A 23,535-nucleotide genomic window follows, 5' to 3' on the forward strand; every position below is an offset into this window, starting at 1 on the left:
GAAGAGAGCCAGCAACACTTTAAGGGACATAAGCCCATAATGAACTCGACGACACGCGTGGACAAAAACAACACCAGACGCCTTTGCGGTGGGTGGGGTGTAGGGGGTGTTGTATTTTCAAGGGTGTGGGCTTGTGTGCAGTGGCCAGTAAGTCAGCTGATCAAGTTGCAGGGGTTGATGAAGGGTTGTTGTTTGCCTGCCGAAAGCAATGATAAAAAAGAAAAACATATTGGTGAAGGAGGCATGTCCAGGAGGCCAGTGCCCAATCCATCTCCCCTTTATCCTTACGCCCACCCTGCGATGGTAACCGAGACTTGGCAAGTCTGCGGCATTGCTGTTGTTGTTTTTGTCGGGGTTGTTGCTGCATTGACAAGTCAACGTTACTAATGACCCATCGCTATTCATGACCCCCGACAAAAGGAACGACATATAGCATGGGTGTTTACAAGTCTGTCTGCACAGGAAAAAATCTTCTATAGCGTAAGTACTCTAAATATACCAATTAAATAAAGGGACTCTTTAAAGTAAATCTCACAAATATACGTAACAATGACAACAAGAAGTGGAACTGTAGTGGAATGCCCTTATCTAATATTTTCATTACTTATTTATTATCTTTTGTAATGCATTGAGAAATTCATACATCCTACAGATACGAAGACTATTTAAGGCTAAAAACTTTCTTTCCATAATTATATTGTTTTTTCTCTGTGCACTTCCTTTGTTGCAGGCTTAGTGGGTGCATTTTCCAGGCCCTCGCTGCACTGCCATCCCTTCGGCATTCAGCAAATGAGGCATTAATATCCAGACGGGGACCTCCCGAACCCAGAGCTCAAAAGCCAGGGCCCGAAACCCAAGCGGCGTCCCCTTTCCTTCCGCAAGCCCTCGGGCTTCCCAGCTCCGGCTTCCATGTTTTCGAGTATGTCAGGGCAAATATTAGTATTCCACTTCACTGTGAGCATTTTGTAATGGAAAGTGTTGTTGTCGTCGTCGTAGCTCTCGTCCTGCTGCATATCCATCAGTCGGGCAGCCAAGCGCAAGTAATGTGTCACATTACAAATGTTGTTTCCGTTCCGCCACTCCATTCTAAGTACTTCCCCCATCACCTAAATCCGCGATGCAGTTCAATAACAAAAGTATTAACCACTCTACTTGCTGAAATCGACACAACCATAAAAGCAATAAGCGGCACTTTATTAACTTATCAAGCAGAAGCAAGAATTATGGGGGCACTCGATACGTTATGGGGCTTAATGCAGCAGCAGCAATGCATTGATGTAGAACACCAAGGCCAGATCGCTTATGTGCTGACTATCGTCGTCATCAGCCAATATATCCTTCGGCGAGTCCCCTGCAAGCCAGCTGCCAATTTCCATTACGTTGCGCCAGTTGACAAACTCATTGTAGCCAAACAATCCGCAGATGGTTGCTGCGGTGGCAGAGAGATGTGTGGCAGTGAGATATGTGGCGGAGATATGTGTCAGCGATACGAGCGAGGATGGCCCTTAGAACAGCATCCACAACCCAGTGACCCCAGCTCACCTTGCTCCAGATACAGATCGCGATATACAGCTGGCAGCCCCAGGCTCCGGATGGCATTCTGTTCGCGTTCCACCTCATCGCACTGACTCCTGGCCAGCAGTTCGTACACCTGAGGTGGGCTCAGGCGGGGGGCACACACGTGGTGCTGCAGCACATAAAGCAGGAGGACCCTAGGATAGGATAGAACCAGCTGAAGTCAGGGAAGTGTTCACTGGTACTTACTGGTGGGTCCTCTGGTATCCGTAAGCTGGCGCATCGCTGGCCATTAGCTCCAAGCATTCATCAGAGTGGAACTTGCAGCTAGGGGGTTTCATCTCCACAATCTCCCGGAGACAGAAATCTGTTTAATATACATTTAGGGAGGTAAAAAAACACACACGAAAAGCAATACAAACTTACCCGATTGAGTCCGATTAGGCTGTCCCTCGTTAACGACTTTTGAATAGACTTCCGCTAGCTGCTCGTACTCTCCATTGGCATTCAGTTCCCCCAATCTTAGCGAGGGTGGCAGCAGCAAAATGTTTTTTTGAAAAGCAATGCTAAGGACTACGCAGAAATTATTAAAAATTTTACAGTTTACAATTGTCCATAATAATCATACTTTCACCCTGGGTTCCTCGATCCCTAACCATTCCCGATCGGTCCCTGATGTGCTCCAGCCTGTGCAGCAGATGGTAGTAGAGTTGCCGTTCATAACGCGTGGGCGCCACGTATCGCAATTTCTCTGGAATGGACAGGGCATAAATAAATTCGCACATCCGTCATCCGTATCGCTGGTTTTCGGTTCATTGGGCTCACGTTTTATCAGGAATTGCGAGAGGAGCAGGGCGAATGTGGAGCTGGCACTGAGGCTTCGTCCGCCGGAGAGCCCGTCTAGGAGTCGGTAGATGCGATGCGGCAACTCCTGGTCAATTTCAGCTTGAGCTCCTCGGATTGGTATCAAAAAACAGCCGCTAATGGCTAAAATCAGAGTGTATCTTAGGCCGACAAGCAACATGTTGTCGGCTTACCAACCCGGAGGCTTCTATATCTCCTTTCGTCCTGGCCACTTCGAAGTCACTTCGGAGGCCGTCTTTGATTTCGCCACTTCATGAAGATTAATTGAGCCGCATTTGTTCTGTCCGCCGTGCGGGGGCGAGTCCAGGGCTCTCTTATTCGTCCCCGGGGTGCGAAATATAAAGTTTCTCATATTAATCACAATTTACAGCTGGATACATTTCGCAGATTGAAGGATTGACTTTAAGTTTTAAGTGTTAAAGTGGGTAGCATGCCAAATTTAATGAATTTAAAAATTTTATACCGTTACGATTTCCCGCCATGTAGCATGAATTTAACATGGCTGCAAACGGGTAACAGAATTTTTAGTAAATTTTGATTAGGTTTCAAACAGCCTGCCATTGCCTTACTTGTCGTCAAAATTATTAATAAGCTCTCTAAAAAATAAAAATATATAAAAATAACAAGAACATTTTATTTTCAGTGAAGTCGCGTTAGTCCGTACAAGTCACCAAATGTCAACTGGTCACACTGACTTGCCACTTTTTCTTTGTGTAATTTTTTGTAGTGAAAAACGGTAGAGTTTAAAGCACAGTTTACGGTTAAATAAAGAGAACCACAAGCGTTTCCAATGTCGGAGAACAAGGAAGACACCTTAGCCAGTTTTCAGGTAACGCAATTCATTGACTAGCAGGGGAAATTCTTTCAATTTCGCTGCGCACATTGCGATGCGTGTGCGCTTTTTTGGTGTGTGGGTGACTTTGGTAGATAGTTCCCATATCGAACTATGAGGTACTTATGGTTGCTATGTTACTCTGTGATCTTCCTCAGAACATAACGGGCATCGACGATGTGGGCGAGGCCTTCTCCCATTTGGAGGCCGCCGACTGGAACCTGATGGTGAGTGTCCTTTGTTCGCCAGTCCCCCATCTCCGCACATGCGTGGTCCTAATTGCGTTTTGTTTTTGCCCAGGATGCCCTGAGTCGGGTGATGCCTCACGAGGACTCTCCGCTGGCCATCCCCGTCCAGCAGTCTGAGCCTCCGGCCAGGAACCCTGTTGAGAGCACCAATGGCTTCCGACCGCCTGGATACGAGGAGCTCCCTGGTCCCTCTAATGCAGCGGGATTCTTCGGGGCCGCGTTGCAAAACCAGAACCAGAATCTAAACCTTCATCAGCCGCACCATCTACAGCAGAGATTTCCCAGTGAGTTAAACGTGATTGCGCTGCTTTTGTGCCTTGTCTTGAAACGTATCTACTATAGCGTCACAATTGCTAGCCCAGCTGACGTCCAGCATTAACCTGGATCCCGCATCCAGCCAGAACAACAACCAGAACGTGATTACCTTTAACATTCACTTCAACCAGCAGCTGTACCAGGTCCGCTTGCCGTCGGAGGCAACAATTGGTAAGCATTTATCTACGCCGCAAATGAAGATTGTTGATAACTTATAAAACTCACTTTATAGAGCAACTGAAGCGCAAAATCTTCGATGAGACAAGCGTGCCTGTATGCCGACAGGCCATTCGCGGCTGGCCGCCTTCGAAGGCCAGCGATGCCCAGCAGCTGGGCACGCGACTCTGCAATCTGGACCTCGCTCAGGAGAACGAACTGATCCTGGTGGATCTCACCGATGACGGTTTCATGGACACCGAACAGTAGGATGATCTCTACATTATTTAGATCCCTTTAAACACCCCAATTTTTTGCAGGGATGATGTAACGCAACGAGTGGACAAGACCTTCACCATTCACATACAATTCGAGTCGGACACCCCACTTACACTTAGCCTGCCAGGAGGAACCACAATGCAGGCACTAAAGATGAACGTGTACGACATCAAAAGCATACCAGTGCGCCACCAAGAGTGGACTGGCTGGCCCAATGGTTGTGACAACGAAACCACTCTGGCGGTAAGTCAAATTAGTTTTTTTTTTCCTCAAAACTCCGAACTAATAAGACTCTGATCTTCGTAGCAATCTGGCATTGAGCTGTCGCACAGGTTCGCAGTACGCAGCACAGCGCGACCAGCTCAAACGAATTCCAACCAGCCCAACGCTTTCGAGGTGGTGACCGTGGACAGCGAGAGCTCGGCAGATGAGTTCGAGGATGCCACAGACTTTAACAACGCCGAGTACATATTCACCGATTCACCGCCTGCTCAGCCGCTCAACAGACACTTAAGTGAGCTTTCTTACTAACGTGATCTTTAAGAAGTGGGTAAAGTTTTTCTGTTTTCCAGTACCAAACAACACGGATGACGAGACGAGTGGTTCCACGCAATTTGTTGAGAACTACAAGTTGCGTTATGGTGATCCGCACCCCGAGTTCTTCGTAGGCAGCCTAGAAAGCGCCAAGCAGCTGGCCTGCCAAAGACCCGCGAAGGAGGTAATCTCTATAATATTGAAAGGGCAACATCATTTATAAGAAGTATCGTTATCTTGTAATCTTTCAGCGCAAGCTTCTGGCTATTTACTTGCATCATGGTAAGAGCATTCAGATCAACGTTTTCTGTGATCAGCTGATGAAACACGAGAGCATTATCCAAACCTTCAGAGAGAAGTTTGTTCTTTACGGCTGGGATATGACCTACGAAAGCAACAAGGACATGTGAGCTGGCATTGTAAGCCACCTGGATGTCTTATTATTGATCTCCAAATGTGATCCACAGGTTTCTTTCCTCGCTAACGGCTTGTATTAGCAGCAACGCCTCGCTGACGGCCAGGAATATTAAGTTGGATAAGCTGCCGGCCATTATGCTGGTGGGAAAGAGCCGCCAGTTAGGCAGCAACTGCGAGGTTCTATCTGTGATTCATGGTAAGTTTGCCAAGTGTGCCATAAAATCTGTTTCTAATGTATTACCTTATCTCAGGAAACATTGGTCTGGATGATCTGCTGACGAGGCTCATTGAAACCTGCGAGATGTTCGAGCAGCAGCTGCAGGTGGAGATCCGGGAAGAGGACGCACGAGCCGCTCGGGATCAGGTTAAGGCCGAGCAGGACATGGCCTACCAGCAAACCTTGCAGGCCGACATGGCCAAAGATGCGGCAAAGCGGCAAAAGGAGGCCGCCCAGTTGGCCGAGCGAAAACGCATGGAGTCCGAGAGAGCCGAGGAAGATGCTAGACGCGAGTCCATTAGATTAGTTGTAAGTTGAGAAGGCAAAATGCCAAAACTGGATTGTAACACTTTTCCGCACAGGCTCAACAATCCCTACCTCAGGAGCCGTCCGAACAAGTGGCGGGCACCTCTAAGATCCGTGTGCGTAAGCCGACGGGCGATTTTCTGGAGCGGCGCTTCTTTATCAGCAACAACCTGCAGGTAAATGTCACTCAAACCTATTACGAAGCACCTTTGGATAACATTTTTCGTTTAAAACAGGATCTGCTTAACTTTGTGACGGCCAATGGGTTCCTTATCGAGGAGTATAAACTAATCCGTAATTGGCCACGGCGCGATCTCACGGCAATGGAGGGTAGCCAAACACTGGAGACGCTCAAGCTCTATCCGCAGGAAACGGTCATCCTGGAGGAGCGATGATTCCGCTCTTTATTTTAAGGCATTTCGTTCGATTGGGTTTAGTTTTTGCATTAATATTTGAAAACTGTAGAACTATCTATTATTTACGTACTTTAATTTAGAGGAGCAAACGAAAAGTTTACAAAAGCATACACACCACATACATACATACCTATATCTAACGATAATGATTATGATCTAGCTGCAGTTAAGAGTAAAGGTTTTATACAACTAAATACTACGCATAGGAAATCCAGATTCAGATCCAGATCAATCCGATCGAGCAGCCCCAGCACCAGATTCTACCGGTAATCGTACATATATGCATATAGCGGAGCAGAAATGAAAAGAGCAGAAAAAAAAAACAGCTAAGAAAAGAAACAAAATCACTGCATTTATGTTGGCTTGTTTTATTTTATTAATAATAAATTATATAACATTTACTGAATGCTCCGCCCTAGGTTACACTTGCGCCTAATTACACTTAACAACATAACGCTGGACACGTGGGAAGGGGAAAGGGGGGTCTGGGTGGGTCGCAGGGCAGAGCCGTGGGCGGAAGGGGTTAAACAATGAGCACACAAAACTGATACGAGTATTGGGGGGGGAGCAGGTTATTGGCCATCCAGGATCAGGCGCCTACGACTTGCCCAGGAACTGCTCGATGGGTGCCAGCACCACCAGCAGGATCAGCACCACAACGAAGAGCACCAGCACTACTGTGTACACCCCGAGCAATCCTTTGCGCATGCCCGCATACTGAAAAGAGGGGAAGCACCGAATTAGAATAGCTTCAAAAATCCCAAAAATAACTCACGGGAGCATCCATCTTCCGCTCCATGCTCATGCCGTTCCGCATGGCATGCTGCTGATGATGCGAGATGTCGCCCATTTGGAAGGAGCTCGCCCGCTGGCTGAGGTGGCGCTCCGAGGCCATTCCGGCGACCTGCCAATGATTCAAGCACAAACCGATCTACACATTAGGGGACGTAGCCACCAGTTCCCGAGGAGATGATGGGTGACGGATGAATTAGTATCGAATGAATGAACTTTTAGGGACTCAACAAGAACCACTGTACAGGCAGGCGATGCAGGGTCTACTCTTTGTACACTTTGGGGTCATGATTAGAGGGGCAAACCAAACCCAAATCTTAGCTAGATTCACTTACGGAGAATATCAGGTGGACGAGCACGTGAACCACCACGAAGCTAACCAGGATCCAGTCCATCCATTCTGGCAGTTCAGCTTTGGGCAGCTTCACCGAGAAGAAGATGGTTACAACTGGAAAGGCGAGGGGTATTTAAGTAACCTATTTTGCTAATCCTCTTGAATGTAGACATACTTCCCAGGATGTGGGCCAGATTTCCACCCAGCCAATGACCCCAGTTGAAGTAGGGTCGCTTTTTGTCTTTGGGTCCTGGCCGGAATAATGCTCCAATGGGTTGGATGAAGCACAGAATGACCGTGATCAGTCCAATAATTGAGTGGGCATGCCACACTGCACGCTTCAGTTCCACCCAGATGAGCACATAGGCAGCCACCGTGAGCGACCAGGTGGTGACCATGAGCAAACGATGCCAGGCGAACCACTGATCCTTGCCGCAACTCTGGCTGCCCACCCACGTCTGCTTGAAGTAGCGCGCGAAGATGATGCCCAGCGAGGTGGTTCCAATCCAGGCTGCAATCATGAAGGCTCCGTGGAGCTCAATCAGCAGCCTGCTTGATCCTCCCAAATCCTGCACCACCGCCAGATTGATGGCCTGTGCCGAAGGCAGGCGGCCAATGTCGTGGTAGCCCACACTGTTCTCCTTCAGACTGCTGCCGGAGGCCACCAGTAGGTGGTACTTGCCATTGCGCAGGTCAAAGGTGCGTCCCTGAACATTGGTTACCGCGTCCCTTTGCACCCGGCAGTAGATCACACCGTCCACAATGGAGGCATCCAACAGGCGGGCTGAGTTTTGGCTCTGCAAGTAATTAAGTTTAATAATTTTATGTTTTAGAGAATAAAAATTGAAATTAAGAGTGCAGAGATTAAGGAACTCCTAACTTACCACACTAGATCTCACTGCCGAGTAAGGAGAGGCTGAAGTCAGGGAAGAATACAGGTTGACCCTTCCATTCTCGGGCACACACTCGGTGGTCAGGTCGTCACCCATTTTGGCGTCATCGGAAAGACCCACAGCCACATAAGCGGCATTGGTTTCTGCGAAAGAAAGCCAAGAACATGAAGAGGGAGATGCCACTTAGTCATCCGGTGACTCACCCTTGCCCGACTGAATCTCGAACTCGAAGATATCGCCCCTCACCGAAACCATAGTGACGGCCTTGCAGTTGTGGGTGACCAAGCAACCATCCGGAAAACCAAAGCAGTTCTTGCTCTCCCCGCAGCCATTGTAGATGGGATCTGGGACAAAGGTAGCCATGTTGCTTGGTTGGACATTAGGGGGGTTGGCCAATAGGGGGCGCGAGTGGTTCCCGCGAAGGCAGGAGGACCCTGCGTGGGCAGTGAAGGAGCCGTCACATCGCGACGGACTATCTGAACGGGTTGCGAGGGCACTCCCACCCAGAATTCATTGTAGCTTTGGGCAATCGTGGCACTGGAGTTTGAAATCAAAGGATTTAAAGCATTTAATTAAAGAAATTAAAGGATTTAAATTTAGTGATCGTTCGTTTTTGTTTTCATTAATTCCTGGCTTCAAAATGCCGAAAGATAAAATAATAATATAGTTTTAATGAATTCACATTGGAGTCTTTTTTTTTTCTTGAGTAAGTATGACTCACTTGAAGATCACCTGGCCGAGGAAGTCCACTGGTGACTGCCACTCGAGGAGCACATGCTGCTTGGGCCCGGCATTGCTGTGGGTGGCCGAGTTGTTCACGGAGTTCTCGCAGTTCATCAGCTTGATGGTTCCGTCGCGGGCCGGTCCGAATTGCCCGACAATCTGGTGGGGGGGATTGCGGTTCCTCGCCTGGATCATGTAGCCGCCGAAGCTCAGGCCGGCTGGCACCCCAGTCAGATCCACGCGGAGGGTCTGACCCTGGCCGAGGGTCGTCGAGGAGGTTTCCACCCTGAAGGGCGACACGCTGCTCTGGGGCAGCACACTGCCACCGCCGTGGAACGGCAGCATGGTGTCGCACACGGTTTCCGGGGCACCTTGCGGGAGACTCTGGCCCGGATCCGGCCAAGTGACCACCGCCAGCAAGCCAATCACGAGCGTCAGCCAACTCCGTATCGTCAGCGACCGCGTCATCGTGGAGCACCTGAGGAGCAGACAATGCCGAGTTGAGTTGCTATCGAATCGGGCGGAATTGAGTGATCAGAAGCGAACCGTGTCCCGGCTTCCGTTCCCCTTTGTTTGCCAACCCCCTCCCCCTCCTCCTCCTCCACGAAAATACAAGCTATGTATCTGAAAACCCCGTCAAACATTCGCCATTTCCATCTTCTGTCGTCTGTTTAATTACCATGGCATAAATAATTGCTGCCCCGCTTATCGGGGGCACCTTTTCAGCGAACCCGCAAACAATGAATTGCGAATGTATCTGCACATCTACATATTTGATAACGATCAGGAGTGTCTATAACTTCTGAATAGTTGGGTACTTCAAATACCCTGAGTGATTGAGTAATGGTGTTCGATTTGTTAGAACGAGGTAAATATTAATTTAATTGTATGTTGAGGCTCCTAACGAAGGAAAACAAAAAGTATTCCGAATTATATGTTATTATACTCACTGACTGCTGCGAAACCCAGAAACTCTCAAGATCTGAACTTCCTGAGAAAATCATCGTTTCTAAAGTGTCTATCACCAAAATTATAGAAAAACTTAACAAACACTGCACCTATTTTATTACTAATTCTAGAAAATCAGGATCGATATGGGTCCATATCAGTCACTCGATATGATTATATTCAGCGCTACATGTATCGCTTAACACCATTTAGCTTTCAGTTTGCTGGCCACTCAGCGCTTATCACCTGGGGAATTTGGCTTGTCAGGCATCACTGCGTATGCGTTATATTCCGAGTAACTGGAAATATAAACGCATACGCTAATAAATCGGGCTAATGGCTAGTAAATCTAATTGCCCGCTGGTGGGGCCATAAATTAAATGTTAATTACACTTGGGCAAATCGCTTCATTATATTCGAGTGCAATTGTTTTTTGTCAAGGGGTTTCAAAGGGTGCTACTTCTTTTTACTCGCCCCGATTTGTTTTTATTGGCGGGTTAACAATATATTAACGAGGTCAGTTCCCTCGTGAGTCAGAGAATGACTTTTGCTTTCGTCGTGATCAGCCAATCCAATTCAAGATCAAGACCAACGAGGAAGTGAGTGGGCAGAATACATTATGCGGTGCACCTGGGACTTTCCCATGAGCGCTGGGAATTCAGACGACTGTGATTCATCGCTATATCACGAGTTTATCTGTATCTCCAGTCCGTCTGCGTCGTACTATATCTCCCGCTCCGTGTCAAGAATTCGAATTGAACTTGAATTTGAAAGCGTTTACGATTAACCTTGAGCGGTTTATAGCACATGTATCTCAGCGGCCATATATGCGTGTTTTTTAATTCATTTGCCTTTCTTTGAAATGCCAGCAAAATGTTAATTAAAGCGCGGCTTGAGCCAAAGCTTCATACAGTCATTGTATATATCTTATTTTGGCAGCTTTGGAATCGGTGTTATTGAATTGTTGGGTCTTTTTAGAACCGCACAATGGGAGTTCGAATTTGCCTAGACCTTGAAAGTCAAACTTATTGATAGCGAGTGATTTATCCGAAAAAGCATTCACCCAGACCTTCGCTTATGTATCTCTATGTATTTATCTACCTTATTGGGTACACACATATCTGGTGGTAGTTCGCACTCTGTAGAAGGCAAAGTGAAAACCGAAACGAATTTCACCGGCCGCCGTGGCACAAAAAATAACAACGATAAATGCTTTCCATTAAATTCTTGGCACATTAATAAGTGTTTCGCGGCATATAGCCATTGGCCCCCATACAACCACGACTCGAAATATTCAACCTGGGCTCGGCTTTTGTTTTTGAACGTGAGACAAAACTGATTAGCGACTTTTCCGAAACAACAATGAGCCATTATGTGGGCCCGAGCACTTGACTCCAACATGCTCATTGTGAGCGGTATATATCGTTATATAGCGCTATATAGCATGTGCACAAATATGTGTATATGCATTGCACACATAGAGCTTGTCATGCCCTTGTTAAAAAGCCAGTTTTGAAACTTGTACAAAAAAATAATCGCAATTTGAATGCTGTCGGTGTGTGTCTACACGAAATACCCACTTGAATTTGACAGACCAACTCTAATTGCTTCGATCAATGCAAAAGGTATGTAGATCGCATTGAAGGGGTAAACGACTCGTTATAATTTGCTTTCTTGAGATGGTGACCACTTCAGGTTGTTTACCAAAGACCTGCTCAATCATCCTCTTGAAAAGTTGCGTAAAGTTAGCATAATTGCCAAACGCCTGCAAGTTGATAAGATTGGATTTGACTTTGGTAAAATCAAGATTATCACTCAATCAGACCAAGAAACCGTTCGTATCGCCTTGTTTTTTTTTTTTCATCAACGATTAGGCGGATGAGTTGACTATTTCTGGTTGATTTTATACCCCATGCCAAGTAATGGCTTTTGACCCCGTCAAAAGAGTTCGAAGGGGTGTTGTTTTGTGGGTGTGGGTTTGGTCAAGGTGGTCAACGAATTTCCTTGCATTGCAGCAGTCTTGGCCGGACATCGCGTGCCAGAACCTGTGTAAACTGGGTTAACAACTAGCCTGTAGTGCGCAGTTCCAGGCAACCAAGTATATGACCCTTTACTTCGATGGTAAAACCAACCGAACGAAGCATTAAATTGGGGTTGGTATTTAATTTACAGGTTGGTCCTATGCATACCGAAGAAGATTGATCAACATTTGCTTTAAGAACCTGATTGACATGTGCCAGAGCAGTCCTAAATTAATGTTTAATCTGGCGATAAACAACAGGTCATCAAGGTTTTTATGGTTCTACTACTAGTTGATAGAGAGTATTATAAGGAAATACATCGGCTAGAGGGCTTTCATTAGGCAATAGACCTAAAAAGCTTATTATTTTCTGCTATATTGTTACTAAGTTTTTTTTATATTACAGATAAAATGTTATATAGCTATTTGCATGATAAATTCAGCCAACTATGTTCTCACTTTTACACTTTTTTCGAAAAGCTCACTTTAAACTGAGGGCAAATTAATTGACTGAGATCCGAACAGGTGTTCTCTGTTAAATGCTTAAACTGTGTTGAAGTTGTTTGGCCGAGAAAAAGGCCTTTACGACTGGAATATTGATTCGTGGTATGCACATAAAACCGTCATTAGATGACATCATAAGGCACAGATCGAGGAAATCGCCGCGGTGTGAGAGCAAAACAAAAAAAACTGTACCAATTGTTGTCATTAATTATATTTATTGAAGTAAAGCGAACAGGTTCATTCGTAGAAAGTGACTGTCACCGTTGATTTATCAGCCGTCGAGTTGCGTAAGCCACTGAACTCGTGGCCGCGAGTGTGCCAATTCCTATAAGGCGACCGGAGCACGTCTCGAGATAACCCCCGAATAAAGTTTGGTTTTCTTTTCACTATTTTTCCGCCTCGCCTTGTGTTTACATCACACCGTCACAACTTTGCGCAGGCGCGACGCTTGACATCACTCACTTCTATTTTATTCGTGTTCGCTGCTTAATTAATTAACCACTGCCATTGTGCTTAAAAGACTTGCATTGCGTCTTGCCATTGAAATGTGAGTGCGAAAAAATAAATCTATGCAAGCTCCGGACTGATGGGGAGTTCACGGGGAGGGGAGGGGACTGTGATCTCAGCATCGTTAAAATTACTGAAACCGGTTTCACTGTACATGCGACACAGTTCAAGTCGATGGAAACAAAAACACAGCAGCAGCAACTTAGGAATTTTTATGAACTGATTAGGGGATTAGTCTCAAGCTCGATATCCCATTGACATTGTCTATATACGATGTTTTGGGATTCGTTGTTCCTCCGCTTGAACTTCACTTTCGGTGGACAAGTTGCACATTGCAAATTGCATGCTGAATGTGGCATGTGGCATGATGATCATATTGCGGTGGGCACACCTGCGCCCAAGTAGAACTCCATCGCCATTCATTGCGAATAACTCAAAACCCGTTTGACAAAGCACGCACTAACCTAAAATCGCTGTCAACAATATTCGAAAATCACTCCGAGCTGCGTTAGCTCTTTTTCTTCTCGTCCAATAAACCGCTTGGATTTAGCAAACCGAACGCAACGAATTGCCGCCAACGACTGAAAAGCTGGCTGAGAGCGCTGAAAAAGAGCTGGAAAGCAAAACAAGTGTTTCAGTTATGTATCGATAGCAAAGCCAGCACTCAGCGATATCTCAAACCGCGAAACTACTCAGCTTTTTACGACCAGCGGAAGAACTCGTTTTCAAACGATTTTATACCTTTCGATCCGGGAGATTCTAGAAAACACTTTTGACCGTTTTTGTTTCATTATTGTAGCTGAGGGTTCCTCTTAACGATCAGCTTAAATTTATTTGATTACATTTATTTTATGATTAGTCGATGTAACAAGTTTTAGAAAGTATTATCCTTCTTCTTCGTCTAAGAGAAATAAATCCTCGTAGGCCCTGCGAAGGGATTGCCTTTGCCTGGCCATCCGTTTGGTGAGCTTGAAATTTTGTATCTTAAGTTTTAGATGCCAGATCAACACCTTTGGGTTCTTGGGTTTTTTCTTTTCCCGTCGTTCGGTGATTGCAGTCCGAACTTCTGAAATTTCTGGCGAAGGCAAACGCGGTTTAAACAGATTGCTATAGTCTCCGCAGTTACAGATGTCCGAAGGATATATTTTTCCCACATTACCAATCACTTTATGCCACGACCATTCCGGTGGCTCCTTTGGTTCTTTTGGATAAGATGGTTCCATTTTAAAGTTGTTTTATAGTTTACTAATTGATTTCGTTTGCTAATGACTTCTTCTCTAGTTTGGTCCTTTCTTAAGAAGTTTTTTATTCTTTTTGCTCAAGTTTGGTCTTATATTTTTTCACATCTTTTTGTTTCGACAATTTTTAATTTTAACAGTTGCGAGTAAATACCCGGCTTTGAAATAAAAAGTGACACAGAGCAAGAAGGTTACTATGCTTTTTTTTACGCCTAGGTAACAAAAGAATTTTTTCGATGAAAAATGCACGATGGACGTTCATTTCTATTCAAATTCCGAACTAGTGGTTTTAGATTTAAATTTGCCGCGTAGCTGCACTTTTGGTGTTTGTGCAGCCCTGTTGTTTGATTTTTCGCCACTTGGAGAACGGTCTCATAATCGGCTGACAATTGGAAAATTGCTAGAAAAAAAATACATTTTATGGAAAATGTGCTTAAAATTGATTATTTTCGTGGGGATCCTAGCCCTGGTCAACTGTGAAGTTATCATTGGCCAAGACGAACTGGTTGACGAAATCTCAGGACTGTACACAATCGAAGGACGTGTTTCCCCGCCCGATTCCATTTTTCCACCGGCTCACGGAGGACAAGGTGCTCCGGTAAATAAGGAAGGCCCTAAATGGCAAACGGAGGTAACCCTCTCCATCAACGATGGCGAGTTCAAAGGATTCGTGCGTGAGGACGGCCAGTTCATGATTAGCGGTGTGCCCTCCGGAAGCTATATCCTGGATGTCCACCACCCGGATGTGTTTTATGAACCGGTGAGAGGAAACAATTCTGACCAGAGATGATGAAGTTAACTTAAGAAACCCTTTTTTTAGGTGCGCGTCGAAATTAACCCCAAGGGAAAGTTCCGCGCCCGCAAAGTGAACTTTGTCCAGCCGGCACAAATTATGCAGGTGCCCTATCCACTGCGAGTCAAGCCTCTGATGCCTTTCAAGTACTTTCAAACCAGGGAGCAGTGGAAGGTTAGACTAGTAGTTATAAAGCCAATAAAATTCATTAGCTAACCTATAATCGCAATCCACAGATCACCGACTTCCTGTTTAGCCCCATGGTGCTGATGATGGGACTGCCCCTACTGCTTGTGCTGGTGCTGCCAAAGATGATCAACGATCCCGAGACCAAGAAAGAGATCGACAATCTTCAGTTTCCCAAGGTAAGTACCACAAAAAAAATAAATATTAAAAGCACAATAAAATCCACTCCCTGCTTTACAGATGGGCAATGATATGCCCGAGATCAGCGAGATGTTGACCTCCCTGCTGACGGGCAAGCAGCCTGAGCCCAAGGAGAAGAAGCCTGCTCCGGCCGCAAGGCAGACTAAGAAGCGCAAGGAGTAATAGCTGACCACCAGGGCACGTTTAGCCTTAAGCATATAGAGAGCCCCAAGCTCGATAGTCAAGTTCGAGTAAATAGTAAATTTCCATTCTAAGCCACATATGCTTTATTTAAGAAACCCAACCGTCTGCGGACGTTTGGGTCCTGCGCGCTCCTGCTCCAGTTTAAGCATCTTGGTAAGCAGCTGGTCCAGATGCTCTCCAATGGACAGGCCCAGTTGAAGGCAGTTGCGCATGGTGTCCCGGTGCATGGCTCCACCGCCTGTTAGGTGAGTGCCCGAAAGGAATGCCTCTCCATTGCGCATGGATACGGACACAACCACGCTGACTGTGCTGCAAACTTCCTCCTCCGCTGAAGGATCAACAAGGCAATAGTCGCCAATTTTGCAGACGGTAACCAAGAGCGGAACGGTTTCAATGCCGATGCGGGTGCAGTCGTAAGGGTTGTCCGATATGATGAGGTCTGTGATCCCGGCATCCAACAGAGTGGCCGTTACACGGGGCAATTTGGTGTTGAAAAGAGCCGCCTTGGCAGCCAGAGAGACGGCGTCATGCAGATTGCCACCGCACTCCAGAATCTGCAAGATCAGGGATAAACAAAATCGGATCACTAGGAAACTTTATGAACTTACCAATATGTCGATGTACAGTTTCCAGCACTGCTGACCCGGAATGAGGCACAAGGTGCGATAGTCGAACGCCAGTGGCGATTCGTAAGCGTTCTGCAGGGACAGCACCAGTTCCTGGGCCAGATCCGAGCCCCCGCGTCCCTCAAACTCTGGCGTGGCATTGGCAGAGCTGATAACAGTCCGAAAGTTAATATTAATCTAAACCAAATCTACATCCTACCAGTCCACAAAGAACTCCAGTTTTCCAAATTCTGGCGTAAGGGAATCGGGTACATCTATCTCAGTTTTCACTCCCACCAGGATGTCTGTGTTGGCAAGGCGCAGGCGAGCGGAGCCACTGGCATTGCTGACCAGTCCCGTTTCCAGTTCCATAGGCCTATAATCCCGGCGAGAACGTCCATCGCAGCGAAAGTCGTCCTGTAAACTTACTTATTTACTTTTGGACTTTCAAAACAACTGAATAGCTTACCTCCACGCCGTGCAGTATGAATGTTTTCTCTGCTTCGCTCAGTGCAACGTATGCCATTTTGGATTCGATTCAAAACAAATTAAAGGTTTATAAAAATCAAAACAAATTTAGCATGTGCAGCGAGCCCAACAGATGGTCTGAAATCGATAGTTCTACCATTTGATCGATGCTTTCAGGGCTGGTGGAAGTACTTGCAGTCGGTACGGGATATGATAGTTTAGAATTGTCCATCACTGAAGTTCTGGTGACTTTGCAACACTTTTCAAAAACAAGCCAGTCATTTCGAGCGGCTTTTCTTGTAAAAAAGTTACTTAAATTTAATTGTGACAAATTTAAGGATCAAGATGTCTCCCGACTTTGACTTTACCGATACGCCTGTCAGCACCGGCGTGAGTATGCCTTTGAGTACCTCCATAACAGTCTTTTAATAGCCCAATTCCCTCGGTTTTCAGACCACCATTATGGCCGTGGAGTTCGACGGCGGAGTAGTCATTGGAGCTGATTCCCGCACCAGTTCAGGTGCATATGTCGCCAATCGAGTCACTGACAAGCTGACCCGCATCACAGACAAAGTTTATTGCTGCCGCAGCGGATCCGCAGCCGACACCCAGGCAATTGCCGACATTGTGGCCTACTCTCTAAACTACCACGAGAACCAGACCGGCAAGGACGCTCTGGTCTTCGAGGCCGCCTCCGAGTTCCGCAACTACTGCTATAGCTACCGCGACTCCCTGCTCGCCGGCATCATTGTAGCTGGCTGGGATGCACAGCGCGGCGGTCAGGTCTACAGCATCCCCTTGGGCGGCATGCTAACCCGCGAGTCGTGCACCATTGGCGGTTCTGGCTCTAGCTTCATTTACGGTTTCGTGAGGGAGCACTACCGCCCCAACATGTCGCAGGAGGATTGCGTGGAGTTTGTCAAGAAGGGTTGGTACCTTGCTGAATTCTTATAAAAAAAGAATTAGTTCTCATACTAATCCATGTTTTATATTGTCCCACAGCTGTTCAGCACGCCATTTATCACGACGGCAGCTCCGGTGGTGTGGTGCGCATTGGCATTATCACCAAGGATGGAATTGAGCGTCGCATTTTCTACAACACAGAATCGGGTGCCTCAGAGGTCTCTAGTACTCCCAGCTTTGTATCCGCGAAATAGATAAAGAACGCTCCGAATTAAGGTCGATCAGAGTAAAACTCTGTCTTATTCAAATAAACTTGGTTTTTGTAATATGGATATTTGGTTAATTTGTATTTTGGCTCTTCTGGCAGTACAAAAGTTAAGTCTCTACGGGCTAAATAGTAATAAATAATCGAAAACCTATCCTAAAATACGTAGTCATACAAATAGTGCTGTTCCTGACACTGGTCCATGCTCACAACCCAGATAACTACTGCGACGTGTTCGGAAGGTTCCCTACAGGAAAGCCAATCCGCCGCCTATCACATGGCAATCAATACCTTACATTCTTGCTTAAATTCTACTCCGAAGCAGCAATTTATGAATTGAGCTTGGTCACTTCCTCTGCTGCGTCCACAGACTGTGTTTCCATGGACTTGGTGGTGGCGCGTCGCTGCCTGCGGTGGCGGTAGTAAATCTCCGGGGTCCAAACCAGAACCACCAGCAGAAGAATTATACCCTGAACATACAGGCAGATAACGTAGGAGTTGGCGTAGTCCCGCACCCAACCCAGCAGCTGACCCACTGTAATGACGATCACGCCCTTCGACATCATGCTTAATCCCAGCCCTCCGGCCAGTTTCTCCGAGCGACAGTGTGCCGATATCGTGAGATTGTTATTAATCACAGTGGCCGACTTCATCATGCCGGTAATCGCTGACACGGCGATGATCACTGGCAGCGCTTGATTCTCGGCCAGCACACAACGGGCGACAAACAGTCCAGCGATTCCTATTAAAAACACCACACGATATGGGATTCTTAGGTGATCAGTGATGATGGGCAGTAGGAGTCGGCATACAATATCAGCTCCTGCCACCACGGACATACAAAAAGCCACCATCTGACTGTTCAAACCAGCTGTCTGTCCCAGAAAGCCCGGAAAGATCATCGTGAAGTTAATGGTGGCTGTGTATACAAGAGCCATGCCGACAATTATGCTCCAGAAGACCAGATCCTTGAGCAACTCCAGATCCATGGCCTCCACCAGACGCTGTCCCATACGTGCGCACAAAGTATCTGTTATTGGTGGTATTGCCTCGCTTTTGCTTTGGTTAGAAGAAACAATAACCACTTGGAGTGGACTAGATTGAGTTTTTTCGCCTTCCGCCTCGGCAAGAAGGCGAATGTGCTTGCGGTTATTGTGCTTTGTTGGAGGGTTTAAAGGTTTCAAAAAGGCGGCACCAAAGAGCTGTAAATTAAGTGGAATATTAGGGATATGTTAAAGTATAATAATTTTCTGGGCACTTACTCCAGTTAGTGATAAAGTTGACATAGACAGCACTGCGTAGCGAAAACCGTGGTTCTCTAGGAGATAACGCACCAGATGTGGGATAAGCACCTGTCCCAGCCCAGCTCCGGCCAGAGAGACACCCACAGCCCGTCCACGCTTGGTAGTGAAATATGAGTTGATGGCCATAAATGTGGATGGCGATATCAATCCCAAACCGAAGCCCACAAAAAAGCTATAACCCACGATGAAGTGCCAACTTTGGGTGCCGAAGGCGCAAAGAGCTAAGCCAAAGGATACTAAGACACACCCAGTGGCGGCCACATTTCTAGGCTTAAAGCTTTTAATGGCGGGTCCAATAAAGAGTCCGGAAAAGTTCAGAGCCAAGCTGTTCAAGTTGGTGATCAGAGCCGCCGTAAAGGTGTCTTCCTTCATTTCATTTAGTTCATTGACAAAGAGCTGTCCAAATACGGACAATATGGACTGGTTGGTCATCTGAAAGAGAAAATACAAAGGATTAAAAAAATATTGTTTCAATAAAGTGTAAAGATCACTTACATTAATCAAGGCTACGGCAGCCACCACAATCCATCCGTAGCCACCATCAGGGACAACTCGACTGGTCTGCACATCCATGTCTGAGCTCTCCGAATTTTTCTCTGAGATTAAGCTGGCTAAAAGTATAGATAAGAGGACCGTTAAAACGTCTGCTATTGTTTACTGATGTCTAAATTGAGGTGTAGAAATTTGCGTCCTGATAAGCTTGTCAAATTGCACTTACACATCGGAGACGAGGTGAACGGGTCGTCTCGGCGACTTCCCCAAACTGCGTGGCCATTTCGTAAACAATGTATTAATAAATTAGGCTGAATTAAAGCCTAAATTAAAATAAATTAATCCCCAAAGTCGCCAAACTTTGCTTTAGTATGACCGAATTGTGAAAACAAAAAAAAAAGACGCTACAACTGCGCAATAATACTGCAAGTGGTTTGAAATATAATTTATTGCATTTAACAACTTCTCGGGTGTTCATTTTTAGAACATGGCTTTGCTATTATATTTTTGCTATTTATTATCAATAAATTTAAAATTATTAAGACTAACCAAATCTACCGACAATGCGGAGGTATTTGAACAGCAAAATTTTGGTCACACTATTCCAATCAGCTGGGCATCGGCGAGTTGTTTTTTGTAAATTAAAACGCATTTCAAAGGAATTCCGCATTTACTTGTTAACTTTAAAAACAAATGCCTTGCTTGCTGTGCACGCAGAGCGCGGATGGTGCTGTGGGCAACATAGAATTCGCCTCAGAAGAGGCGTATTCACTGGGTCTGCGATGCATAATCGAAAAACACTTCTGGCTGAAGGTAAACAAAAGGAGCGCCCCGTTTTCCGGCTCAACTTTTTATTAAAGAGGGTTTCCTGCTTGCAGATTCCGGACTCGAGCATTGGCTATGTGTGCGGTAGCTGCTGGGAGCAGCTTTTCCTTTTCCACAACTTCTACGTAAGCGTGGAGCAGGCTCACAAGGCGCTGGAACAAACGGTTCTTGAGGAGGCATCTCCTCCAGAAGAAGCTTTCTATGCTCATGGCAGACAATTAGTTAAGAGCGAGCAGGTGGAGAGCGTTGCAGCTGCCGTTAAGCGGCGGAGGGGGCGTCCCAGAAAAACGGAAAACGCTTCAAACGATGCCAGCGAAGAACTGAAGAGCGTGCTGGAGCAAATCAACCTGAACGAGATAAAAATCGAGTTCCCAGAAGCCGATCTCACCATTGCTGATGTGCTAGAGGATCAAGAGGAATTAGATTTTCTACCAAACGATTGCATTAGCGGGGAAGAGGATGAAGATGAGTCAGAGGGTTTGGAGGAGCCCCAGCCAAAGATCAAGAGAAAGGTTCGCGGGCGACCAAGGGGACGAGGAAAAGCGCGACTCCCGGAGCGTCCAAAAAAAAAGTCGGCCTTCAAAACATTAAGAAGTCGCAAGAGTTCAATGACTTTATTCGCGAGCACTACAAAGTGCAGTGTCACATCTGCAGCAAACCCATGGAAGGATTTTCCGAAATGCTGGTGCACGTACGGCGCGAGCATAAGCAGCGGGGCTACTCCATGTGCTGCAATCGTAAATTCTGGAAGCGTGGCGTCCTCGTAGACCACTTACGTCGTCACCAGGACCCCGAGCTTTTTAAGTGCTCCATCTGCGCTCGCGTGATGGGCCAGCGCCGTAGCCTGGAGCTGCATATGCGCATGCACGAGATTAAGACACGCGGACGCCTTTACCACTGCGACCATTGCTCCAAAAGTTTCTACAGCTCTGTGGTTTGCGAGAGGCACAAGCTCACGCACATTCCTCGGGAGCAGTGGCAGGTGAAGTGCACCCACTGTGAGAAGACGTGAGTTTCAAAAGCACCTTATTGTTTCTCAAAAATTTAACGATAGATTCTGTAGTTTTCCAACCCAGTACACAATGCAGCAGCATGTGAAGCTGGTCCATTTGAATTTATACGCCAAGATCTGTGATGTCTGTGGAAAATCAATCAGGGGACGCGAAGCCTTGGCCCGCCACATGGAGGAACACACAGGCGCGCCGCAGTCAGCCATTAAGTGCCATTTGTGCGATTCCATGCTGACCACCAAATATGGACTGGCCCGGCACATAAAAATGATGCACACAGAGGAGAACCTACAGCCAATGCAGTGCGAGATCTGCCTTAAAATCTCGCCTAGTTTGCAGGCGCATCAGCACCACATCAAGTACACCCACAAAACGGCTCGCAGTCACCAGTGTCCGATGTGCGAGAAGGCTTTTAAAAGACCCAACGAGCTGAGGGTAATCTTTGCAAAACTAATCACATAAATATTAGTATTTAATAATGCTTTGCAGGAACATATGACAACGCACACGGGAGAGGTGCTGTATACCTGCCCCCACTGTCCCCAGACTTTCAACTCGAATGCCAACATGCACGCCCATCGAAAGAAGGTGCATCGCAAGGAGTGGGAGGAAAACCGCCACCAACGTATTAACCGTCCTCGGAAATCGGACACGATTATCGCGGTAAGCGTGCGCAAAACCACGGAGGCCAGACAGGATGAAGGGAAAGGAGCTGCAGGCGCGTTAGTGTTACCGAATAGCCCTGGACCAGAGTGCTAGCCCTACGTGACCTTTTGACCCAATAAAAACCAAATCAGAAACTACAGCTGTTGTTGTGCTTAAAGCGACAAGCGGGGTAAACAATTTGTAAGAAATTTAATTGAAAACCCTGCGCAACGATGGGATCAACCGGCTGTAACCGGTTTACTCATCTGCAGCCCAATCATCTCGAACTGGTATAACGGACATCGGAGCCGGCGTTATCAGCGATTAAGGTCGAATCTGGTAATTTATATAGACGCATATAGCACATGGTTCAGTTTGTAATATTCTTATTTTGACGACGATCAAGTCGCGATGCCAGGCTCAGGCAGACCAGAAAACCGGTTCGAGTCAGTTTAGAAAAGTGGATTTAATCCTTATCAGCGAATTGGTATTATCATGCTCAGTTCAAAGGTACCATCAATCGGAGTGTGTTAGTACACATTCTAGTCTTCTGCGGAATCTTCAATCTGTGCCATAGAAATGACGAGACATATTCTTTTGGATTGTTTTCAATCTTTGGTAACATATTATTTACCAATGGAATATTTTGCAAGCCACACAAGATGTCGTAAATCAGCCACGATCTCTGTTCTTTTTTTTGTATCTCCCCTTCGTTATTTGTGATTCCCATGGGATTTAGTAATTCCCAGGCCTTTATTTTTTTATTATTTACTTTTATGGGAGGCTATTAATTGTAATCTATAAGAAATTTTATTGCCGTCCTCAGCAAAAACAATTTGAAGGGATTCCCGGCCTATTTCGTCAAGGGTGCATATATTCCATTTCTTTTTCTGCGGAAAATGTTATCTTCAGACAAAAATATATACATACAACTTTAAGTGATTTCCTGCCAAATTTGCCGACCCACGCATATTTTAATCCTTTTTTAATGGGAAGCTAATAACAGTTTTCTTTTAATTGTTGGGTAGTCAATTATTCATTGGTTTTACAATATTTACAAAAAAAAAACATTGAACGCTTTTAAAGTAAGTTGTTTACAGCTATTTGATATTTTTCTTATTTAAATTAAGAAAGAACTATAATCCAAATTGACAGTAAAGTACTTACTTCAATTAGGTAATTTAAATATTCACAAAGTCACTGTTTACTTTTTTGAGACGTTGTTTGTTTAATTTCACACTATCACTGTGCCGCTTTCGGTTCTCTAGATTTGATGCTTATCGCGCAACGAGCAAATATTGTTTGAACAGAAATGCCAGTCCAGGCCGCCTTTATATTTGTGAATGGAATCTGAAAAAGAAAACGAAACGGACTATTTCCTGTCAATATGGCGGGATTCAATTTCGCAACTCGGCTTGGCGCCAAATAAGCGATGACTATCGATTGTTCGTAAATCAATTGTGTTATCAATTGTTTAAAATAATATTAAGCAAGTAAACGATGATATTTTAGAGAAGTCTGCTTAGTTTCTATAAAGCCTTAACAAAAATTATGAATAAACAAACGATTTATATCTCGACCCCCCTAAAAAGCTTTC

The 23,535-nt window shown here is 45.9% G+C and overlaps 8 protein-coding genes across 10 annotated transcripts; 4 read left to right on the forward strand and 4 right to left on the reverse strand.

Moving 5' to 3' along the window:
• Positions 1-1,181: 1,181 nt before the first annotated feature.
• On the reverse strand, positions 1,182-2,541 carry LOC108093674. Its single transcript, XM_017193853.1, has 6 exons — positions 2,341-2,541; positions 2,144-2,266; positions 1,942-2,088; positions 1,765-1,882; positions 1,543-1,712; positions 1,182-1,429 (listed from the first exon to the last, which is right to left on the reverse strand). Exons 1-6 carry the CDS (start codon positions 2,537-2,539, stop codon positions 1,251-1,253), a joined length of 936 nt encoding a protein of 311 aa, XP_017049342.1. The 5' UTR covers positions 2,540-2,541; the 3' UTR covers positions 1,182-1,250.
• A 443-nt stretch (positions 2,542-2,984) lies between these two features.
• Positions 2,985-6,157, forward strand: LOC108093926 (FAS-associated factor 1). Of its 2 annotated transcripts, none has more exons than XM_017194299.2 (13): positions 2,985-3,208; positions 3,370-3,438; positions 3,512-3,743; positions 3,817-3,945; positions 4,007-4,196; positions 4,251-4,452; positions 4,516-4,723; positions 4,782-4,927; positions 4,995-5,149; positions 5,211-5,356; positions 5,412-5,686; positions 5,740-5,859; positions 5,920-6,157. In XM_017194299.2, the coding sequence occupies exons 1-13, from the start codon at positions 3,170-3,172 to the stop codon at positions 6,076-6,078; spliced, it is 2,070 nt and encodes a 689-aa protein (XP_017049788.1). In that variant the 5' UTR covers positions 2,985-3,169; the 3' UTR covers positions 6,079-6,157. The 2 variants fall into 2 exon arrangements, with proteins under 2 accessions (XP_017049788.1, XP_017049786.1); XM_017194297.2 differs by having other exon boundaries at positions 2,986-3,208; positions 3,802-3,945.
• A 290-nt stretch (positions 6,158-6,447) lies between these two features.
• On the reverse strand, positions 6,448-13,402 carry LOC108093927 (putative ferric-chelate reductase 1 homolog). Its single transcript, XM_017194300.2, is given in 9 exon segments — positions 6,448-6,816; positions 6,875-7,003; positions 7,227-7,339; positions 7,401-8,022; positions 8,110-8,261; positions 8,322-8,505; positions 8,508-8,655; positions 8,840-9,319; positions 13,285-13,402. Coding segments are annotated over 8 exon segments (1,938 nt in total). The 5' UTR covers positions 9,310-9,319; positions 13,285-13,402; the 3' UTR covers positions 6,448-6,696.
• A 1,012-nt stretch (positions 13,403-14,414) lies between these two features.
• LOC108093921 (ER membrane protein complex subunit 7 homolog) lies at positions 14,415-15,496 on the forward strand. The gene is made up of 4 exons (XM_017194290.2): positions 14,415-14,818; positions 14,879-15,025; positions 15,088-15,216; positions 15,278-15,496. Exons 1-4 carry the CDS (start codon positions 14,486-14,488, stop codon positions 15,398-15,400), a joined length of 732 nt encoding a protein of 243 aa, XP_017049779.1. The 5' UTR covers positions 14,415-14,485; the 3' UTR covers positions 15,401-15,496.
• LOC108093922 (exosome complex exonuclease RRP42) lies at positions 15,487-16,655 on the reverse strand. The gene is made up of 4 exons (XM_017194291.2): positions 16,496-16,655; positions 16,247-16,443; positions 16,030-16,195; positions 15,487-15,975 (listed from the first exon to the last, which is right to left on the reverse strand). Exons 1-4 carry the CDS (start codon positions 16,550-16,552, stop codon positions 15,505-15,507), a joined length of 891 nt encoding a protein of 296 aa, XP_017049780.1. The 5' UTR covers positions 16,553-16,655; the 3' UTR covers positions 15,487-15,504.
• Positions 16,656-16,734: 79 nt separating this feature from the next.
• On the forward strand, positions 16,735-17,729 carry LOC108093923 (proteasome subunit beta type-6). Its single transcript, XM_017194292.2, has 3 exons — positions 16,735-16,884; positions 16,948-17,422; positions 17,497-17,729. The coding sequence occupies exons 1-3, from the start codon at positions 16,840-16,842 to the stop codon at positions 17,649-17,651; spliced, it is 675 nt and encodes a 224-aa protein (XP_017049781.1). The 5' UTR covers positions 16,735-16,839; the 3' UTR covers positions 17,652-17,729.
• On the reverse strand, positions 17,715-23,240 carry LOC108093920 (monocarboxylate transporter 13). 2 transcript variants are annotated; one of them, XM_017194288.2, is made up of 4 exons: positions 23,106-23,240; positions 19,462-19,577; positions 18,925-19,398; positions 17,715-18,864 (listed from the first exon to the last, which is right to left on the reverse strand). In XM_017194288.2, exons 2-4 carry the CDS (start codon positions 19,537-19,539, stop codon positions 17,992-17,994), a joined length of 1,425 nt encoding a protein of 474 aa, XP_017049777.1. In that variant the 5' UTR covers positions 19,540-19,577; positions 23,106-23,240; the 3' UTR covers positions 17,715-17,991. The 2 variants fall into 2 exon arrangements, with proteins under 2 accessions (XP_017049777.1, XP_017049776.1); XM_017194287.2 differs by lacking the exon at positions 23,106-23,240 and adding an exon at positions 19,685-19,851.
• LOC108093919 (transcription factor grauzone) lies at positions 20,053-22,096 on the forward strand. Its single transcript, XM_017194286.2, is given in 5 exon segments — positions 20,053-20,271; positions 20,337-20,858; positions 20,861-21,291; positions 21,347-21,728; positions 21,783-22,096. Coding segments are annotated over 5 exon segments (1,725 nt in total). The 5' UTR covers positions 20,053-20,151; the 3' UTR covers positions 22,053-22,096.
• Positions 23,241-23,535: the final 295 nt, after the last annotated feature.

Source organism: Drosophila ficusphila, unplaced genomic scaffold (genome assembly GCF_018152265.1).
Source record: "Drosophila ficusphila isolate 14025-0441.05 unplaced genomic scaffold, ASM1815226v1 contig_414, whole genome shotgun sequence".
Classification (NCBI taxonomy): domain Eukaryota; kingdom Metazoa; phylum Arthropoda; class Insecta; order Diptera; family Drosophilidae; genus Drosophila; species Drosophila ficusphila.

Excerpts from the sequence above, each read along its gene's own strand:
- LOC108093923 (XM_017194292.2), top strand. The coding sequence starts at position 16,840 with ATGTCTCCCGACTTTGACTTTACCGATACGCCTGTCAGCACCGGC. Across the intron at positions 16,885-16,947 it reads ATACGCCTGTCAGCACCGGC|ACCACCATTATGGCCGTGGA; the intron begins GTGAGTATGCCT and ends CTCGGTTTTCAG. Across the intron at positions 17,423-17,496 it reads CGTGGAGTTTGTCAAGAAGG|CTGTTCAGCACGCCATTTAT; the intron begins GTTGGTACCTTG and ends ATTGTCCCACAG.
- LOC108093921 (XM_017194290.2), top strand. The coding sequence starts at position 14,486 with ATGTGCTTAAAATTGATTATTTTCGTGGGGATCCTAGCCCTGGTCAAC. Across the intron at positions 14,819-14,878 it reads CGGATGTGTTTTATGAACCG|GTGCGCGTCGAAATTAACCC; the intron begins GTGAGAGGAAAC and ends CCCTTTTTTTAG. Across the intron at positions 15,217-15,277 it reads ACAATCTTCAGTTTCCCAAG|ATGGGCAATGATATGCCCGA; the intron begins GTAAGTACCACA and ends CCTGCTTTACAG.
- LOC108093926 (XM_017194297.2), top strand. The coding sequence starts at position 3,170 with ATGTCGGAGAACAAGGAAGACACCTTAGCCAGTTTTCAG. Across the intron at positions 3,439-3,511 it reads CCGCCGACTGGAACCTGATG|GATGCCCTGAGTCGGGTGAT; the intron begins GTGAGTGTCCTT and ends GTTTTTGCCCAG. Across the intron at positions 3,744-3,801 it reads TCTACAGCAGAGATTTCCCA|CGTCACAATTGCTAGCCCAG; the intron begins GTGAGTTAAACG and ends TATCTACTATAG.
- LOC108093920 (XM_017194287.2), bottom strand. Across the intron at positions 19,399-19,461 it reads CTGCCGTAGCCTTGATTAAT|ATGACCAACCAGTCCATATT; the intron begins GTAAGTGATCTT and ends TTTCTCTTTCAG. Across the intron at positions 18,865-18,924 it reads CAACTTTATCACTAACTGGA|CTCTTTGGTGCCGCCTTTTT; the intron begins GTAAGTGCCCAG and ends CTTAATTTACAG.
- LOC108093922 (XM_017194291.2), bottom strand. The coding sequence starts at position 16,552 with ATGGCATACGTTGCACTGAGCGAAGCAGAGAAAACATTCATACTGCAC. Across the intron at positions 16,444-16,495 it reads TCATACTGCACGGCGTGGAG|GACGACTTTCGCTGCGATGG; the intron begins GTAAGCTATTCA and ends GTAAGTTTACAG. Across the intron at positions 16,196-16,246 it reads CTGGAGTTCTTTGTGGACTG|CTCTGCCAATGCCACGCCAG; the intron begins GTAGGATGTAGA and ends GACTGTTATCAG.
- LOC108093674 (XM_017193853.1), bottom strand. The coding sequence starts at position 2,539 with ATGTTGCTTGTCGGCCTAAGATACACTCTGATTTTAGCCATTAGCGGC. Across the intron at positions 2,089-2,143 it reads TCGAGGAACCCAGGGTGAAA|TCCTTAGCATTGCTTTTCAA; the intron begins GTATGATTATTA and ends ATTTCTGCGTAG. Across the intron at positions 1,883-1,941 it reads GCCTAATCGGACTCAATCGG|ATTTCTGTCTCCGGGAGATT; the intron begins GTAAGTTTGTAT and ends TATATTAAACAG.